The sequence below is a fragment of the Sciurus vulgaris genome, assembly GCF_902686455.1.
Source record: "Sciurus vulgaris genome assembly, chromosome: 9".
Lineage (NCBI taxonomy): Eukaryota > Metazoa > Chordata > Mammalia > Rodentia > Sciuridae > Sciurus > Sciurus vulgaris.
Window position 1 is genome coordinate 101,985,048 of NC_136469.1, and position 17,476 is coordinate 102,002,523.

General features: G+C 39.4%; 1 protein-coding gene across 1 annotated transcript in view; it reads left to right on the plus strand.

Annotated features, from left to right (window-relative positions):
* The window catches only part of LOC306669663 (cyclic nucleotide-binding domain-containing protein 2-like), a 106,885-nt gene that overhangs the window by 44,742 nt on the left and 44,667 nt on the right, over positions 1-17,476 (plus strand). Inside the window, exon 8 of the mRNA XM_079153780.1 lies at positions 15,609-15,686. Within this exon, the coding sequence (XP_079009906.1) occupies positions 15,609-15,686 (78 nt within the window). The remainder of the gene's footprint in view (positions 1-15,608; positions 15,687-17,476) is intronic.

Below are 17,476 nucleotides of genomic sequence, written 5' to 3' on the forward strand. Positions count from 1 at the left end.
GAATGGTATTCCTTCAAACATTGTTTTTTAACCAGAGATTTTATTTTTTAGAGCAATTTTAGGTTCACAGAGAATTCCCATATAACTGCCATTTCCTTATATGAGTGACCCCCACTATCAACATTCCATACTGATTTGCTACAATTGATGAACCTCTATTGATATACTATAACCACCCCAAATCCATGGTTTACTTTATGGTTCTCTCTTGGTGGTGTACATTCTATGGGTTTGGGCAGATGTATCCTGACCTGTATCTACCAATATGATGTTATAGAGAATACTTCTACTGCCCTAAAAAATCCTGTGTTCTGCCTATATCTCTGTATCCCTCCAACATTTGGCCACCACTTAGAACCTTACCATCTCCATAGTTTTGCCTTTTACCAGAAATCATATAGTGGGAATCATGTAGTATGTAACCTTTTCAGATTAGCTCCTTTCACTTGGTAGTATGTGCTTAACTTTTCCCCTGTGTCTTTTCAGTGGCTTGGTAGATCATTTCCTTTTAGTGCTGAGTAGTATTCCATTGTTTGGAGGTTATCCACGCACATACTGAAGGACATCTTGCTTACTTCCAAGTGTTGGTCATTATGAACACAGCTGCCATAGTATCCATGTGCCAGTTTTGGTGTAGGTGTAAATTTTCAGTTCACTGGGTGTAAATGCTAGAATGCCATTGCTGGATGATAGGGAAGAGTCTATTGAGTTTGGTTAAAATCTACCAAACCTTCTTAAGCGTGTACCATATTGCATTCCTACCAGCAAAGAATGAGAGTTCTTCTTGCTCCATGTCCTTACCAGTTTTGGGGGTTTTCATTGACTTGGATTTGGGCCATTCTTTATCTCATTGTTGTTTTAATCTGTGATTCTCTAATAACATATGATGCTGGACAGCTTTTCATATGCTTAGATGACATCCAAGCATCTTCTCTGGTGACCTCTCTATTAAGGCATTTGCCTATTTTTAAAGCAGACTGTTCGTTTTTCTTATTGTTTAGTCTTACAAGTTCCTTGTATATCTAGGATAATAGTCCTTTGTTAGATATATCTTTTTAAAATATTTTTTGCAGTCTGTGGCTTTTCTTATTCTCTTAACATTGTTTTTTAATGAAGTTTTTCATTTTAATAAAATGCAGCTTATCAATTATATCTTTCATGGATGGTACCTTTAGTGTTATATTTGAAAAGTCATCTCTATACCCAAGGTCATCTAGATTTTTCTCCTATGTTATTTTTTAAGACTTTTATAGTTTTGATTATATATTTCAGTTTATGATCCATTTTGTATTAATTTTTATGAGAAGTATAAGGTCTATGCTTGATTCCTTGTCTTTTTATGTATAGATATCTAGTTGTAGATGTCTAGTTATTCCAAAGCATTTATTGAAAAGAATATTTTTGCTTCTTTGTATAATCTTTTCTCTTTTGTCAAAGACCAGTTAACTATATTTGGGTCTATTTCTGTGTTCTCTCTTCTGTTCTGTTGCTCTATTTGTTGTCTCTTCTTTTGCCAATATCACACTGTCTTCATTACTGAAGCTAATTTACAATGAGTCTTGAGTAATGTGATCTTCTCTCCTCCTCTCCTCTCCTCCTCCTCCTCCTTCTTCTTCCCCTCCTCCTCCTCCTCCTCCTCCTCCTCCTCCTCCTTCTTCTTCTTCTTCTTCTTCTTTCTTCTTTCTTCTTCTTTACTATTGAGTTGGTTATTCTGAACCTTTACCCTCTTGATATAAACTTTATGAACAATTTGTTGGTATCTACTAAATAACTCGCTGGGATTTTGATGCATAGCATTGAATCTGCAGATCAGGTTGTGAAGAACTGACAACTTGACAATATTGAGTCTTCCTATTCCTGAACACAAAATATCTTTTCATTGTATTTAATTCTTTGATAGCTTTCATCACAATTTTGAAGTTTTCTCACAAAGATATTGTATATATTTTGTTTGATTTATACCTATTTTGTTAGATTTATGCCTAAGTATTTTGATATTATTTATTACTAATATAAATAGTAAAATGTTTATAGTTTCAAACTTCACAAATTTGTTGCTGGTATGCAGGAAAGTGATGGACTTTTGTATATCAACCTTGTATCCCACTACCTTTCTATAATTGCTTATTGGTTTTGTTTTGTTTTTTTTTTTCTGTTGTTGTTGTTTTTTGTTTTGTTTTTTTTTTTTTTTGGTTGATTCTTTCAGATTTTCTACATAGACAGTTGCTATGGTTTGGATACGATTTAATCATGTCCCCCAAGGTCCATATATTAAAATCTCAGTCCCCAGTGTAGCAGTATTGGGGAGGACTGTGAACCCTTTGAACTGTGAACAACCCTTTGGGAGGTGGAATCTTTGGGAGGTAGCACCTAGAGGGAGACCTTGGAAAAGATATTGTAGTAAGCCAGTCTTTCTCTTCATCTCTACTTCTGGCTCCTCCAACGCAAGCTCTTCCCATTTCTGTCCAGCCTATGCCATCTGCCATGGGCCTTCACCAGAACTGAGCTGATACAGGTATTATGCCCTTGAGCCTCCAAAACTAAAAGCTAAATAACCTTTTTCTCTTTATTAAGAGAAAAAGTCAGTTACTTTGTTGTAGTAACACAAAACTGACTAATACAACAATCATCTAAACTGTGAACAAGGACGATTTTATTTCTTACTTCCCAATCAATATATTCCTTTCCTGTCTGTATGCATTAGCTATAACATCCAATAGAAAAGCAGTATTGCAGGGGGGAATATTCTTGCCTTGCTCCTGATCTTAGTGGAACAGCTTCAAGTTTCTTATCATTAAGTGTAATGTTAACTTTAATTTTTTTGTAGATGTTCAGTATAGGTTGAGTAAGTTCTCTATTTTTAACTTACTGAGAGTTTTTTTTTTTTTATCATGAACAGGTGTTGTGTTTCTTTTCAAATGCTTTTTCTGCATCTATTGATATGATGTAATTTTTCCTCTTCAGCCTATTGACATAATGAATTGTTTTAATGATTTTTAAATGTTGCACCAGCTTTACATACCTGGAATAAGTCCAACTGGATTGTGGTGTACGATTCTTCTTGTACCTTGTTGGATTTGATTTGCCATTCTATATTGAGGATTTTTGCATATATCTTCCTTTGTGATATTAGTCTGTAATCTTATGATGTTGGGACTGCTATAACAAAGCACTATAAACCATGTAATTTATACTCAACACGAATTTATTTCTCACCATTCTGGAGACTATGAAGTCCAGTGCATAGGTTTAGCGTCTAGTGAGGGCTTGCTTACTGGATCATAGACAGTGCCTGTTTTAATCAGCTTTTTTGCTGCTGTGACTAAAAGATCTGACCAGAACAATTTTAAAGGAGGAAAAGTTTATTTGGGGGCCCATGGTTTCAGAGGTTCTTAGTCCATAGAAGGTTGACTCCATTCTTCAGGGCTCAAGATGAGGCAGAACATCATGGCAGGAGAGTGTGATAGAGGGAAGCAGCTCATATCATGATTGGGAAGTAGAGAGAGTTCTCTTGCCAGATACAAATATACACTCAAAGGCATACCCCAATTCCCACCTCCTCCAGCCATACCCCATGACTTCAGTTACCACTTGGTTTAATTCCTCTCAGGGGATTAAATCACTGATTGGGTCAAGACTTTTACAACCTTATCATTTTTCCTCTGAATTTTCCTGTATTGTTTCACACATGAGCTTTCTGGGGACACCTCACATCCAAACCATAACAGTGCCCTCTTGATGTATCCTCACATGGTAGAAAGGGACAAGCAAACTCCCTTGGACATCTTCCATTAGGGTATTGGCCCTGTTCAGAAGGGCTCTGCCCTCATGACATAATCACTTTCCCAAAGGCCCTGTCCTTGATACCATCACAGTGGGGATTAGGTGTCAACATATGAATCTGGGGAGGACATGAACATTCCGACCATAGTACCCTTCTTGTAATGTCTTTGGTTTTGGTATTAAGATAATGCTGGCCTCATTCAATAAGTGAGAAAGTAGAGTTGTCCTTTGGTATCCCTGGGGTCTTGGGTTCTAGGACCTTCTGGGATACCAAAATCTTCAGATGCTCAAGTTCTTTATAAAAAATGGTACAGTATTTGCATATAACATACAGACATCCTCCCAAATACTTTAAATCATCTCTAAATTACTTATAATACCTAATTAAATGTAAATGCCATGTAAAGAGTTGTTATACTGTGTTGTTTAAGAAATAATGACAAGAAAAAGATCTGTATATGCTTAGTATAGGTTTAAGTTATTAAAATACTTTTGATCTGTGGTTGGTTGAGTCCATAGATACAGAAGACTGACAGTATTCCCCTCTTCTACCTTCTGAAAGAGACTATAGATAACTGAAGAAATTTCTTCTTTAAATATTTGATAGAATTCACCAGTATACCCTTCTGGGCCTGGTGCTTTCGGTTTTGGGAGGTTATTAATTATTAGTTTATTTTGATTCAATTTGAATCTAGGCCTAAGTGTATTTAGATTGTATATTTCTTTTTGTGTCAGTTCTGGGAGATTATATCTTTCAAGGAATTGGATTGGTTCATTTGATCTATCCATGGGATCTTTAATGATCTGTAGCAATGTCCCTTTACTCATTTGTGATACTTAGTAGTTTGTATCTTCTGTTTTTCTTATTTAGCCTGGCTAGAGGCTTATTATTTACATTAATCTTTCAAAGAACCAGATTTTGGCTTTGTCTGTTTTCTCTGTTGATTTCCTGTTTTTAATTTCTATGGTCAAAGGTCACTGCCGGGCTATCTCAATTTCCCATGACCCTGTAAAATGATTTTGTCAGGAATGGAGTGGAGAATATAGACCTGTGGACTGAAGGAGCACTACCAGTTGGTAAACACAATTTGTTCAGAGACCAGAGTGAATTTTTGCCTCGGATTACTTTAGTCTTAATCTGTCAACCAGTGGGTAAAGTCAATATTCCTACAACCAGAGGTTGGTCCATTTGTGACTTGTAGACATTTTTTTAAAAAATCTGACATTTAAATGCTTAAAGACTTCTTGGGGGCTGGGGTTGTGACTCAGTGGTAGAGCACTTTGCCTAGCATGTGTGAGGCGCTGGATTTGATTCTTAGCACCACATAAAAGTAAATAAATAAAATAAAGGTATTGTATCCATTTACAACTAAAAACATATTTTTAAAAAGACCTCTCACTAAAAAAATCAAGTTTTTCTTACTGTCTCTTCAAAAGTTAGAAGACCTGTCTATATCACAATAAGATATACATTGTGGACATGAGATCTTCAGGTCCCCAGTCTCTACCACTCCCTAATGTCTTTTACTTATTCTGTTTCACTCATTTGTATTATCTGGGGTCATTTGAGACAGAGACCTTTAAGGTTAGTGTAAATCAACTTCCCTATGTCTCAGAAGTCACTGGGCAACTGGATCAGAGCAAAAGTCTGGAAAACTTAAAATTTCTCAACTTTAGTCATTATTTACAAATAAAGTAGGAAAGAGGGGATCTATTAGAGTGTTTCTGTGTAAAACATACATATAAACAAATAACTTCATGTTAAGGAAACAAGCAATTTCTGGTAGAAAGATTATCTCTGGAAAACAACAGAGTTTTCCAACTTTATATATATTTGTCTTTCTTCTTGAAGTGTATAGATATCATAGATTTTATGAAATCAGGCATAAGCGAGCAAGCTTCTTTGCCACCCTGAAGACTTAGTAATACTGATAGCATGGACAAGCGTGAGGTATAAATAAAACAGAAGAGAGGGAGTGACTGGGAAAAGCCTCATTCCTGCCTTCAATATCTGCTTCCGGACGTTCCTGATGCTGAGTACTGTCTGGATCTCTGCTGTATTGGTTAGATATTTGTTGCTATCACATGATACATGAGGTGGGTTAACTTTATAAATAAGAGAGCTCAGTTTTGGAGATTCAACGTCCAAGATGGGAAACTCCATTGCTTCAGCTTCTGGTGAGAGCCTAATGGCAGACAGCATCACATGGAGGTAGGAAAATGTGCAGGATCAAGTGACTATATCACCAAACAGGAAGAGGGAGAGATGGAGAAAGAGAGCAGAGGAGAAAGAGTGAGAACTAAAGGAGAGGGAAAATAAAACAGAAGGGATGAGCACTGGAGGTCCAATACCTGTTGTTTCGAGCTATTTTAAGATTCATTCTTTTTGGACTGTCATTGTTAATTAATCCACCAGGTGGTGCTCTGAAATACCAAATAAACTTCAGTCAATTTAAAAAAATTGTGTTGCTTGGAACTTTCCCTGATGACTATTATCAAAAGTGAAAAGAATACATGACCTACTACCCTTTATTTGGAAACATTTCTATTATTTAAAGACACAAATACTTGTATTCAAAACATGATGTTTGGGAGGAAAATTGGAGGTGTCAATTACACTAGTTTCAGTTTCCTTAAACAAAAAGTATAATTACAAAAAAAGAGAATCAGTGAATATTTGGACCAAAAAAGTCTGTGTGTTGACATGTCCTTTCCCAGATCCTGGGGGCTGAAGCTGGTCCCCTGTGAGAGCCACCTGCCCCACTGTGTGTCTGTGGGATGCCCTCTGAATGCTGTGAACAGTTCAAGGGAGGACTCTAGTTTCTGTGTCCCACCTGGTCTCACCAAACCTAAGGTGACTCCACGCACCAAGTTTTTTTGTCTCTGCTTTTGGTTCACCTTCATCCTCCAGGGATCCCTCAGAAGCTACAGTCTGGCTAACTCACCCAAACCCCCGCTTTCTTCTTGGCTGCCTCCGGATACCATTCACAAATTGGTCTGACTCTGTTCCCCAGTCATAATTGTTGGAAGTAAATTTTTCAACCATTAAAAAGTCTTCATCCCGGGCCGGATTGTAGCCCAGTGTTAGAGTGCTTGCCTAGCACATGTGGGGCACTGGGTTCAAGCCTCAGCACCACATAAAAATAAATAAAATGAAGTACTGTGTCCATCTATAACTAAATATATATATATATATTTATAAATATATATATATATATATATATTTTTTAGTCTTTATCCCAGCTACTCTGGAGGCTGAGGCAGGAGGATTGCAAATTTGAGGGCAGCTTGGGCAACTTAGTGAGATAATATCTTTTTTAAAAAGTCCCCAATTTATGGCACAGTATAATTTAAAGAGAAACAATAAATGACACAAGGAGAAATATGCTCCATGAAAGAGACTACTTCCTACTTTGCATGGTGACTGTGAGAGTAAATGAGATCACATGCTTAAAGCACCAAGGTCAGTAGACTGCCCATCAATTTCAGTGCCTTTCTATTTCCTTTCTTTACCTTATTCCTGTGCTCTAACTCAAATCTGTTCTCCAGTGCCAGTAAAAGGGATGTTGCTGGGCTCTCCTGAGCCTTATCCTGCCTTCAGTATCGGCTTCCAGATGTTCCTGATGCTGAGCACTGCCTGGACCTCTACTGTATTGGTTAGAGTTTTGTTGCTATAACATAATACACGAGGTGGGTTAACTTTGTTAATAAAAGAGCTCACAGTTTTGAAGTTCAAAGTCCAAGATGGGGAGCTCCATTCGTTCAGCTTCTGGTGAGAGCCTAATGGCAGATAGCATCACATGGAAGTAGGAAAATGTGCAGGATCAAGTGATTATATCACCAAACAGGAAGCCAGAGAGACTCAGAGGTCAGACTCAGTTTTGTGATAACTTACTCTCTAGAGAATTCAGTCCAAAAGACCAGTATTCCCTTCCAGGGACAGTCCCTTCAATGACCTCAGGAACAATGGACCTCTCACTGGGCACTACCACTTAAAGGTCCCATTAGCTCCCACATCACCACATGGAGGATGTCTGGGGAGCACTCAAACCATATCCAAACCATCTTGTTACTTCTGTTCCTTATTGTCCAGTGCTCTGTGCTGCTAGGGCAACCACCCAACGTGGTTTTCTGTGCCTCTCAGTAGCCATTTGCCTGCCTGCCTTTTTGAATGGCTATTATCCCCGAGGCATGCTCTCTAGGTATGCCCACCCCTCCTTTTCCCCCAATGACATTCCCATTGCTGCTGCTAGGTTAGCCCCGCTCCACCTCCCAGATGATTGCCCTACCCCAAAGGCCTCTTCCAAATCACTGGACCTGATGCTTTAGCAAAGAGCTGCCCATTTGCACCGTGTGTAGTGTCTCTTTGCCACTTGTGTGTGCATAAAGGCTCTGACTTTTAAATTGCTCCTGGGAGATCGTCTGTCTGTCCGTCTGGAGACTGCTGGTCTCTGCTAGTACTGGTCTACAGAGTGCCACCTACAGTGTTGCACATCATGAGACTCCTTCTGAGGCAGAAGTCCACCTGAGGGAGTGTGGACAGCATTGGGAGTTATAATAGATGTCTGAAAGGTGAGATGAGGTGATTCCCAGGAAACCAAGTAAAGAGCTCAGCATTGATGTGCATTCAGAGCAGGTGGTTCAGGCCTGAGGCCAAATAACCCCACAGAGGAACCTTGGGACTAACTGGAGATCTGCCAGCTGGGAATACCCGTTAGGATGCGTATTAATAGGAACGTCCATCAGGATGCCTGTTACTGTACTACTCTGGCTAAGCAGGGTATTCTTATTCATTTATATTTAAAAAGTAACTCAATAGTTTCTGGATGTAAGTTTATACTATATTTCCAAAAGAGCTTTTAGGCTTAAAGAGTGCTTCAGAAAGCCCATTTACCTGAATTATTTTTTATTCCCCAAACTTGTATAACCAGAAGAGCTTTTTCTATTAGGAAGAATTGACACTGTGATTGTTAAAATTTAGCCTGGTGTGAGTTTTATATGAAATTCTTAAAATCCAAGCCTTTAAAATTCTGAGAATAACAAGCATCTTAATAGAAACTTTGTAAATGCACCACTTCATTAATGATAGAAATGGTTGTGAAAATCTGCTGGTTTTGTAGTTGGTGTTTCTAATTACAGATACAGATATATTGTAGCCATCAGCATTTGAATAGTTCAGGGTTCTGTGAAACTGGTTCTTAAAGTATATTTTATCTCCAGAACTGTAGTCTGCTCTTCAGAAATAGTAACAGCTATTTGAGCAATGGACAAAATGCTTGCAGTTCTAGTGAGCTGACTGTTACATTTTGGAAAGAGTCTGAAACGAAATGCTTCGATTTACAAAACCATTTCTTATCTCCTCCAAAAAGCAGAACCATTAACAGCTCTGTATTTCATTCCACATTTCACATGTTGCCTGTTTGTGTGTGTGTGTGTGTGTGTGTGTGTGTGTATGTGTGTGTGTGTGTTTCTCTCTTAATTAGAACAAAATGAAACAAAATCTATTCTGACACCTTTTTTTGAAAACTGTAAGAGCACTTTTAATGCTAAGAAGATGTTGGTTTTATCTGGAATTTTCCTAATTGAAACTTTAAAAATCAATGTAAAGGGCTGGGCATGCTGGCACACACCTTAATCCCAGTGACTTGAGAGGCTGAGGTAGGAGGATTGCAAGTTTGAGGCCAGTTTCTTAAACGTAGCAAGACCCTGTCTCTACATAAAAAATTAAAAGGGCTAACAATGTAGCTCAGTTGTCGAGTGCCCTGGGTTCAATCCCCAGTACTGCAAAAAACAAAACAAACAAGCAATCAACGCAAAGGTGGGTCCTAAGAGTAAGCTTAACAACCAGTCTCAAAGAGTTGTATACTGTATGATTATTTAACCATCTCCAAGTGACAAAGTTATAGACAGGGAGAACAGATTAGTGATCTGGGGCTAGTACTGGGGGTGATGGAGAGGAGGAGACCCACAGAGCGTGAGCAACCACGGGAATCTGCAGACACCAGTTCTTGCCACCTTGCAGGAAGGGTTTCAAACAAGTTGTATGTAGTAGCGGGCAGGAGTTTACTTGAAGGAAAAGGAAAAGAGAGAATAAGCGAGATAAAACTGCAGTATACCAAGTGGCCTGGACCATTTCTGATGAGGACGGCATGGCTCCCATAGAGTCGGGGTTTTTAAAGGGTTTGAGTTTCTTTGTCCTTTTCCTGTTCCCTTGCGTCCTCGTAAGCAGTTAATTATTCCTTAGTATAGCCTTTAGTGAATTTCCTACATGAGGGTCATGATGACCCAGGCATAAGGAGTGCTCATGACCTGGTTTTGGTGATAAGGGAGGATGGTGACAATCTGGTCACAAGAAATGGCGGTGATGTGTCTGTAGCCTGAAAGGATTATAATTAATAAGGTTCCCTGTGCTTTCAGGCAATAGTTCCCTTAAGGGGTTACAATGGGTGGGGGAAGGTTGGACACTTTGGCTCCATTTTCCAGATGCTCCCTGTCTGATGAGGCTCCCGTGGCCTCGGTTTGTGACTCTTGGTTTTTCTTAATGCATGTGTCTGATGTCTCCCTGGCAGGTTACTGCCCTTCACTGTCCTTCCGCTGCCCACCTGCTCATGCTAACCTTCCTAAGCGGGGAGGGTGTGACTACTAAGGAGCAGCACGGTGTGGGGGGTGCAGCAGAGATGGAACAGCTCAGGATCCGGGCTGTGGCGCTGGTTATTCATGTCTACACGTGTGTGTGGTGAAACTTCATAAAACTATAGAAAAAGAAGAAAAAGAGGAAGGGGGAGGGAGAAGAAAAAAGAAAAACTGTCAAATCTGAATAAGGTCTGTACCTGAGTGAATACCATTAAACAACATCAATTTCCTGATTTTAATGTATGCTCTGTATTGCAGAAAGCTGGGTGAAGGGTACCAGTGAAGTAATTTATATATGAGGGGTTTCTTTAAAAAAAAAATTAAGTACCAGAATGTAATTCTTTGAGTACTTGTATGAGGCGGTGATACTAAATGCTTTGGGGAAAAAAGGAAGGTCTACAAGAATCCATTACAACTTCTGGTGGCAATTCGCTCCAGGATGTTTCCTTTTAGTGTCAGCTTCTTCTCTGTCTCTTATTGATCCAGTTTCTGTCACTCTCCTGTACTTCTTTATAATACGAAAAAGCTTTCTGCTCTCTTTCTATCCCACTGCCTTCTATTCCTTGCTCATAATGTCATCTCCCTTTTTATCCCCACAAAACTAGAATCCAGGTTAGAATCTTCTATATATAGTTATAAATCTGGTCCCTACTCTGTGTGCATTCATATTTATTTTTGGAGAGAGGGCGGGGTGCCAGAGGAACCCTGATGTGCAGAGGTAGTTGAGAGCAGAGCAGAGCAGAGCAGAGCAGAGAATCCTCTTTATCTGTGCTTCACTAAGGGCAAGCGTTTACATGTCTGAATTATCTGTTTGCATGGCAAGAAATGTTCCAGAATTAAAAATGAATCAAGGTAGCTCCAGATTGTTCCAAAATCATTAGATTGCTCACTTCTAGACGTGTTCTTCTGGAGGCACCTGAGAAGGAACTGGAATAAACAAGAAATAAAATGGTAATACTTTCTGTAGCACTGACATTGGTAAAAATGTTGACAACATAAGGGTTCCTTGTATTGTCAACATGATTACACTCACCATGGCTAATTTTTTAAAATTCGAATGAAATTCTGCAAGGGTAAAAGCTGTTTGGTTTGGGGATGGGATTGGTGTTTACCTGAATATTTAAGTCTGTATGATACCATATCTCAAGACAATAATCCCGGGTTGATTTTTATTCCTTACATAAAAGAAAAAAATGTGTGCAAAAAAACCTGTCAACTCAATATTAAAGAAGGATTCTACATTGCTTAAATGAACAATGAAAGGAGTCTTGGAAATGGCTTGTTAAATTCAGTTTCCTTTTGTTTTAGTCAGCTTTTTTGCTGCTGTGACTAAATGACCTGCCAGCACAACTATAGAGGAGGAAGAGTTTATATGAGGGCTCACGGTTTCAGAGGACTTAGTCTACAGAAGGGTGGCTCCATTCCTCAGGTTCAAGGTGAGGCAGAACATCATGGTGGAAGAGTGCAGCAAAGGAAGCAGCTCATATCATCAGGAAGCAGAGAGAGACTCCAGTCTCCAGATACAAAATATAAACCCCACAGGCATGCCCCAATGAACCACTCCCTCCAGCCACACCCTACCTGCCTCCCTTTGCCACTTAGTTAATCCTGTCAGGGATTAATTCACTGATTTGGCTAAGACAATCATTTCTCCTCTGAACCTTCTTGCATTGTCTCACACATGAGCTTTTGGGGACACCTCACATCCAAACCATAACACCTTTATAATTTGGGCTACTCTAAACTTCTCCAAAACCTTTAGCAATGTTGAGATCAAGGGAGTAAGATTTGCAATGGCAGTTCCACAGAGTGTCTGTGTGAAAGAAGACAATGTCTTCTTTTATTAAATATGACACAAGAAGTGTGTGGACCCTGGGATCTGCTGGTGCCTAATGTAGGTTTGGTGTTGTGGTGTGTCAGTTGTGGCAGCAGGTAAATCATAAAGTTAACATTTATGAGACAGTAATCAGACTTTTTGTAATATAATTCCATGTCTGTGTGTCTTCTCTGCCTTTCATTGATTGTGAAGTAAAGAAAAAAAAAACTGCCTTGGTTGTAGTGAGCTTTGGAAAATGGGTGCAAAAGTACCCATGGGTGAATGAAGAAGTTTCTCACGGATTTAGTACTCTGATACCTTCATGACTCCTTCCCCACTGTATCTTTAGTCATTTAAAAGATACTGTAAGTGATTCTTAATATCTTAAATATTCCGAAGGATTATTTTGGGAGTTTCTAGAGTGCAGATTCCTCAAAGGCAGTGATTTTGTTTGTGTTCACTGCTGTGTTCCCAGGACTGAGGCAGTGCCTGAAGCCACCCATCAATGCCTTTTGTTGAGTAGGGATGATAACCTGATGTTGGGAGAAGGACTTTGTCCTTGGGGTCAGACTGGCCTTGGTTACAATCCTGACTGTCACTTGACCTGGGACAAGTTCCTTCCCCTTCCAGAGCTTTGGTTTCCTCACGGGTAGGGTGCTGTTGGACCAACTGAGACAGTGTGCACGCACACCAGCCACAGAGCCAGGGATGTGCAGGCTGCTTAGAGAATGACTGCTCCCTGCTCCATTCACGCCCCTCCCATCCTTTTTATGTGAGAATTTTTTGGTTTTGCAAATGCGGTTCATTCAAAAGAAAGCATTTTCAGAGAAAGTTTATGGTGGTTTATGAGAGCAAAGTCTAGAAGCAGAATTCATGGGATGGGAAATGAATTCATCCTTAGCTGTTCAAATCCCCGGTCAGCAGGTCACTTCTGCATGGGATTTCTGCCAACACAAACACAGCAACACCATTTTTTAGATTTCCACCAACCTTCATGTTCATTATTTTCAGTCAGAAAGGGCAATTGAGGTTTAGTTGTGTATTTATTTGTTCTATTTCATTTTCTATTTGTCAAGTAGATTGATAGATAGTCTTCTTGGATGTCAAAATGACCCAGGTGACACAAAAAGGCAGACTTCTCTTTTTTGACATTTCATGGCCGATCTATTCAATTCCTCTAGCAGGTGATTTCCAAACATTCTTGTCTTTGAGACTCATTATGAGTTCTTACTATTACTCAATTGCGGTATAGCTTAAATTCCTCATAACTGCCAATTGCTTACTTTGTATCTGTGGATTCTAAGACTGTGAAGGGTAAGCAAGGATAAGAGAGAAGCTGAGGATATGGGAGCAAAGAAAAACAATGAAAATTTAAAACTATATTTATTGTATTTTATACATTTATAAAAAGGCCTGCATAAGCATAAGTGCCAAATAAGTAGTTATTGTTTAATTACTAGGTTTATGCTTAAACTGGAGAGGCAAACCTTATCTACCATAGTCCCACTTATCCATGGTTTTGCCTTCTATGGTTTCAGTTACTGCTGTCCAAAAATATTAAGTGAAAAATTCCAGAAATAAACAGAAACCATATTCACATAATTTTTGCTGTAATATATTTTATAATTATTTTATTTTATTATTATCATTGTTAATTTCTTACTGTGCTTAATTTAGAAGTTAAACTTGATCACAGGAAGGTAGGGTTCAATACGATCTACAGATTCAGACATTCCATAGATAAGCAGGTACTGTTGTATATTACACAGCTAGGATAAATTATTAGGTCATATAGGCATGTACATAGAATACTCTACATATTGTTTGAAGTGCTGGCCTGATCATAAATAGGCTGATTACATCTTTGGCTGGCAGCAAAGAGGAAGCTGCCACAAAGAGCCAAAAATAAAATAAAATAAAATAAAAAAACCTAATGAGTATAAAGAGCTGGTCCCCCCTCAGGAGGGTACATTGCATTCTGATGCTTGTCAGCAATACTATCCGAGGGACGTTGACCCAAGGAGCTGGGAAGGTTCTCCGTAAGTCTCGTGTGAGAATCTTAGGTTAGAGAAGACTTCTGAGTGTAAGAGTCGTGACAAAGGTGGCCTTCCTGGCTGTAAGATGTACTGGGAAATGGGAGAGAAAAGGACAGGATTGGGACTGGTTGGGGTTGGAGCTATGGGAAATGAATCTGAGAGGGGCCAGAAGTCCAAATTGCCAGGTCCGGGAAGGCATAGCAAACTCTAGTATTTTCGTAAATGTCAAATGCCCTAGGGATCATTTAGGGCATCATTTAAAAATCAGTTGCCAAGCCCTGCCTCAGGTCTCCCACAGCAGAGTCTTTAGCAGGGGAGCTCAGGATTTGTGTTCTTCACTGAGTCGTCCTGGTGATATCTTGTGACTAGGTAGGTTTGGGAAACAACTGGTTTCATCATCCCTACCTGGCTTCACAGTTCAGGTTTTCTCCCACAAGGCAGGACAAGGCTGGGAAGCAGTGACTGTGGATTCAGAGGGGTGCATAAATAGTATATGAGGAGGGATTCTGGAAGTAAGAGGCTGCCTTAGAAATGGTACTATCACATTCTAGAGGGGGAATCAGGGATCCAGTGAACAGAAACTGCTTCAGGCAGGGCTCTAGTGCTTATGGGAAGCCAGAGGAGATCTTGGGAGTCACAATAGCAGTCAAACACTGGGCCACAGATGTGTGTGGGAGTAAAACTCTTCTGGCCCTCTGGGTGCAAGCAGAAGATTGAGGCTTGTGTGTTGTTCCTGTTTGCTGACAGTGGAAGGAAGCCATGAACTAAGGCTGCACCCTTGTGAGAACAATCTGATGTCTTTCCGCAGAAGAATGTGGTCACTGAAAGGCAGTCACTAGGGCAAAAGGAAAGTCCTCAGGACACCAGAATTCATCAGGACGGGGCAGTGAGGAGAACCTGGTTTCTCTCAAGGTTTCACTTCTTTGTCCAGATGAAAAATGTCCTGGGGGTCCTTGAAGCTTCACCCTCTTGTACTCAGCAGACTCAGGATGGGGCTGGGTCTCTCCAAGAGAAAGGAGAGTCTTGGAGGCCCTGAACAGTGCCATGAAGCCCAGGAGACCCTTCTCACAAGACAGCCTTAGCCCCTGGCGGCCATGGAGGACAGCTAGAGGGCATTACCCTCAGGTGAAGTCAGAGCAGGCAGGTGGCGGTGGGCCTAAAAGGAAAGGAAAATAATGCTGGGTTCTGATGAGCCAAGATGGGGACGATAGGCTGGGAAGTATGCATTTTGATCTTGATCTTAGAATGAACAACAGAAAGTACAGCCACCTTTAAAGAATGGAAAGGATAGCCCAGGCCCCCTTCTGAATTCTAATGAATGTGTTTCCTTCTCTCAACAGGAATCTTCCATTATTCTCTTCATGGCCCAAAGAAAAGATTGACTTCCTGGTTCATTGTTCCTTATGCCGATACTACAGGTTGCATTGTTATATTTTTTACTAAATGGTTGCCTTTTAGAGTCAGTTAATAAAATATGTTAAGTGAAATGTATTAAATGAATTAGCAAACTTGGTTCTCTTTCAGACCCTTCAGAATTTTCTCCTCCATTCATGGTCCTGCCTATTGTTCATAACCATGTCAAAATCACCTCTATCATGGGACCTCTCCTGGATCCTCCATCCATATGTGGTTTCTTCAGTCCTTGAGCCTCATAGCACCTTTGTTTATAAGTTCTTTATGGACCTCGGTGTGGCCATTCTTCCTTTAACTCTTCAACATATTGGCATTTACCTCTTCGTAGGATTTATTAGGCAACAGTGATTGTACTAGTATATTTTTCATTAGAGAACATTTTCTTTCTAATTCCATGAATATCTTTGTAGGTCTTCTCTAAAAAACTTTTTCAAGTTTTATGGGCTTCTATGCCAAGACTGTGAAGCCATTATATAATCATGCTGGGGAGACAGGATATCTGTGTGTGTGTGTGTGTGTGTGTGTGTGTGTGTTTCAGAGAACTTCCAGCCTTGTGTACACAATATCTAGTGAAATGAATCCCTGGCAGATTTTTCAAGTTGCAGCTGCCTTTGTAAAAGAATCCTCCCTTATCTGTTATTTACTCTACATTGTCTGCAAGGCAGCAAATAAGATAAGGAAATGATCACCATTTTCCAAATGTTGTGAGAGCAACTGATGGTACCAGCTGATAGTCATTTATGACTGGGGCAAACTATGGATGGAAGGTTTTGACTGTCCTAATATGTGGAAATGTAGATTATCACTGTGACAATGTAAGAAGTTACACATTTCTACCAAATCTCTACTGGACCTCTGTATTTTGACCAAAATAATTGTAGAGAAAAGTCCCTTTTAGGCCACTGTTAAGGCAAAGCATGTGCTTTAGTTTAGAAAACCCTAAGTACCTTTACTCTAATCTTCAATTTATGTTTTTATGTATGAAGAAAGAAAAAGAAAAAGTTTAAATTGCAGTATGATTTTCATTCTAATTAACCTTTAAACTAGTATTTTTTATTATAACAACTATCATCTCAGATAATAACTAGTAATTAGAATTTTTACTCAAAGGACTTATTTCTTTAAAATGCTGAATTTTCATTTCTCTCTTCAAAATTCAAATAAGTTACCAATTTAAGATCCTGGGTTTAAGTGCTCCTCTATGAATTAGAGTTTTACTCTGAAGAAATTCTAAAAATCTTAATTTCCTGAGTCTTTTTTCTCTATTGTATAATGAAATCAGTACCAGGAATTGAAGACTATAACATGTAAAGAGAATATTGGAGCCTGCTTTCAAAAAGAGCCAGGTGTGTGCATTTGTGTACATTAGGAGTTTTGCCATGATCATCTCTGAATTTTTCTTTCTTTGGGGCAAGGTTGCATCTGGTACAACCTGGCAGAGACTTCAAGACCAAAGTGTTTAGGGTTCCTGCAGACAGCAGCATGAAGGATTCCATTTGTGATCCAAGGAGGGAAGGAAGGAGGGTTTAGTTTGAGAGGTCATTAGGTGATGACCAACACCTGTTGGAGCCAACAGTAACATCAAAAGCCTCTACAAGGCTAAAGTTAAAATTCATAACTTTTATTTAGGAGGATTACACTAATTATTTCCCATGGCAATTTAGTAGAGATTAGCTTATCATATTAGTTATTTGACCTTGGATTAGCTCTGAAGCCATGGATGGTGAATATCAAGGGGGTTCCTTCAGGAAGAAGAAAAGGCAGATACAGGGACATGAAAAGAAAGGAAATGTAT